Below are 3,645 nucleotides of genomic sequence, written 5' to 3'. Positions count from 1 at the left end.
CATAGTGAAGAAGGCATGATGGGAGGAACAGCCTGAGCTACGGCAGAAGCACTGAGTGGTTTGTTTACATGTGAGTGGATCAGGAAGCCTAAAGATTCCTACTAGGGTTCTCCTTTGCCTTTGGTTAAGTCTGGGACCCCTGCCCATGGAATAATGACACACAAGTCTAGGATGACCTTGACCCAGTTAAACCTCTCTGCAAATGTCATCACAGACACATCAAGACGTGTGTGTCCTAAGGGAGTCTAAATCCCACCAAGCTGACATTGGAGAGTAAACATTTTAATGTCCCTAATCTGTAAGCTTATGCTAAGTCAATACCACATTGTCCTGATTATATACAATGCTTTAGAATTAGTCATGAAGTCAATTGAAATAAACCCTCCATCTTTCTCTATAGAGCTGGGAACTTGGTACTTCCACATACATTTTAGGAGCGATTCATTAACTTCTGTAAAATACTATCCTAGGTCAAGATAGGAGTTGTTTAAATCTGCAGCTCCATTTGGGGAGAAGAATCATCCTAGAAATGGATGATTTCTTCAATGAGAAGATTTGGGTTTTTTATAATAAATGTTCTTTTAAGTAAATTCTTACTTATAAAGTATTGATTTTGGAGCATATATGTGAATACACAACTATTTTTTGCATACTCATCTGTCTATGAACTAATTCATTTGTAAATGAAAAACTGAGTCTTAATGACTTCTGATTAAAAGCAAAATTGTCTTCTAATAACAATATATACAACAACATATATTCAACAACATATGTTGGATAATTGGTCCATACAAGAAGATTTCCCAGTAGTCTCAATATTTATAATATCATAATACTATAACTGTGAAAAAAAGTGGAAAATAGATTTTCACTTCTCTCACTTTGTTTGTGTGTATTCTTACATTCTACTTTATTGTGAGATGGAAATAAACAGCTTTACTTGTCTTTAGAAACATAAACTATATGTGTATGTTCAAAGTACTTCTCTGGCTGTTTGGGATTCTGAAGACACCCGATTTACCAACAGCATGAATCAAGAAAAGTTAGCCAAACTTCAAGCTCAGGTCCGGATAGGGGGCAAGGGGATAGCTTGCAGGAAGAAGAAGGTGGTACATAGGACAGCTACTGCTGATGACAAAAAGCTTCAAAGTTCACTAAAGAAACTGGCCGTGAACAATATAGCTGGTATTGAAGAGGTGAACATGATTAAAGACGATGGAACAATTATTTATTTCAATAATCCCAAAGTCCAAGCTTCCCTCTCCGCTAACACCTTTGCAATTACTGGTCATGCAGAAGCCAAACCAATCACAGAAATGCTTCCTGGAATATTAAGTCAGCTTGGTGGAGACAGCTTGACGAGCCTTAGAAAGTTAGCTGAGCAGTTCCCACGACAAGTATTGGATAGTAAAGCACCCAAACCAGAAGACATTGATGAAGAGGATGATGATGTTCCAGATCCTGTAGAAAATTTTGATGCTAACTAAAATCCTCTGGGTTTTGGAAGCTGGCATGGACTAGATTTAACAATCAGCTCTGTTGTTCCAAAGTTTTACAGACATGGAGAACATCATCTGTTATTAGTTCAGTAATATAAATATTTTGTATATTAATGATGCTGTTTGCTCAGCATTTCTTGATCATTTGATTTTACATTTTGCATTTCTTCTCAGGATCTATTCTTTTGGTCAAAATCTGAAGTATTGGTACAGTTTGAGGGTGGTTTTTGTTTTTTTGGTGGGGGGGAACCTTTGGTGTGTGTGTATATGTATGTGTGTGGGTATGTGTGTACACAGTGGACAGCAGATTGGATAAAAGTTATATCTATCTATTCCTTCCCCCCAATAGAAATAAAGCAAATCTTTTAAAAAACAAACAAACAAACAAAGTACTTCTCTGTCTGGAATACCAGTTGAGTTCTGAGCAAAATCATCAGTTGAGATGCATGAGAAGCTGTCTTGATGTGTTGTTTACATGTGTGTGTTACACCCTCCTGTGAAGTTCACATGTGTGTGTTACATCCTCCTGTGAAGTTCACATGTGTGTGTTACATCCTCCTGTGAAGCTATTTGCTTTCTGGCTCTTTCCTGTGAGGATGGTAACCTTGGTCAACGGTGATATCTGCCATGAAAATGAAAGACTTGTCTTTTCTGGGAGAAATAGCATCTTCAGCACCTCTATGACTTTATCCAAAACACCTGAGTTTTAGAGGAGAGTTTGAGGCATCTCTAGGAAAACAACCAAATGAGTGAAAACCAAGAAAAAAGACAGACAACAGGAACTACGGACGAGGAGCTGCGAAACAAGAAGATTTATTGAAGTGCAAAGATGGAAATGTTATTGGATAATTGGTCCATACAAGAAAATTTCCCAGTACTCATCATATGTATAACACTGTCAAGGCAATCTGTGAAAAAATATGATAAAACAGTTTAAGTCTTCGATGTTGTACAGGATACATCACCCTCACTGACATTGTTGCTGGTTTGTTACAAGGCAGAAATTCTTAGTGAGCATCATTATTACATACAGTTCCTACCAGAATAATATTATAGTTGTTGGATATATATATATTGGAAGAAAATTTTACTTGTAATCAGAAGTCAGCAAGACTTGGTTTTCCATTTACAAGTGGACATTTTTGAGACTTGAGATAGTTTTCCATACTATATTTGACTTTATATACTTGTCTTTATTTTTCCTTTGTAATATATGTTTTTCCTAGTGTCATGTAAAATGTGTAATATCCACTTAGTGACACAACTGATGGCCCAACACCTCACCTGTGTCGTGAGGTAGGTGATTCTTCACAGTGGACAGAGGGAATATTCCTGGGATCTATCCCCATGTCAGAACACCCACCAATAATCCAGTCATACAGAAAATACTGTAAATGCCATAACTAAATCCTTCAAAACATAAATCTAATGTATCCCTAAATCAACTTCCTTTGACTCTATCTGAAAACTGGATACAAACACCTTATATCACCTCTCAAACAAAGACAGTTATATCACAGAGGAGAAATGAAGGAGTCAGTGGTTTAATTCTTTTGTCTTTTATGGAAATCCATCCTTGTAAGCTACATTGTCTTGAATGCCAGCCATAGCACTTCAAGGGACCTAGATCGGTGGAATACCCTCATGTTGTGCCTCTTCAGCTTATGGATACTGGAAAAATCAATAAAAATGACTGTGCACCAGAGGTTTGGAAAAAGAGAAGACAGGATAGGTGTTAGAAACTTTCTTCTATGTGCCATAAACTCAAGTATTTCATTTGGGTGAGGTGGCAACAGTGTTTATTGTTAAGTGAACCCTGCCAGGGGGCTAGCTTTCTAATGGGAATGTAGCAGGATCAGGAGTTGACATTATTAATAAAACAACATATTCAACAACTCTAGGGTTGTCAGACTTCAAATAATAGGCACTGAGATAGATGGCCACTCCATTGTTCACTGGCATTCAGTCTGTCCCCACATGAAGGACTTTCACAACTATTATGCTGAGACATATCTAAGCATTGCATAATGTAATCTCATGGATACAAATGTTCTGCTATTATAAGTGCAAGAAGTATAGAATTCTAAAGTTGCTTTATACCCTTAGCCACATATCTGCTGAACATTTGAAATACAGCTAGCCCACG

General features: G+C 37.2%; 1 protein-coding gene across 1 annotated transcript; it reads left to right on the top strand.

The window, feature by feature from the left end:
- Positions 1–1,028: 1,028 nt before the first annotated feature.
- Positions 1,029–1,467, top strand: LOC114617546 (transcription factor BTF3 homolog 4-like). Its single transcript, XM_028763109.1, has 2 exons — positions 1,029–1,196; positions 1,399–1,467. The coding sequence occupies exons 1-2, from the start codon at positions 1,029–1,031 to the stop codon at positions 1,465–1,467; spliced, it is 237 nt and encodes a 78-aa protein (XP_028618942.1).
- Positions 1,468–3,645: the final 2,178 nt, after the last annotated feature.

Source organism: Grammomys surdaster, unplaced genomic scaffold (assembly GCF_004785775.1).
Source record: "Grammomys surdaster isolate TR1022 unplaced genomic scaffold, NIH_TR_1.0 137, whole genome shotgun sequence".
In the NCBI taxonomy this organism is placed as follows: domain Eukaryota; kingdom Metazoa; phylum Chordata; class Mammalia; order Rodentia; family Muridae; genus Grammomys; species Grammomys surdaster.
The sequence above is the reverse complement of the archived record's forward strand: the minus strand, read 5'-3'. Positions and strand labels throughout refer to the sequence as shown.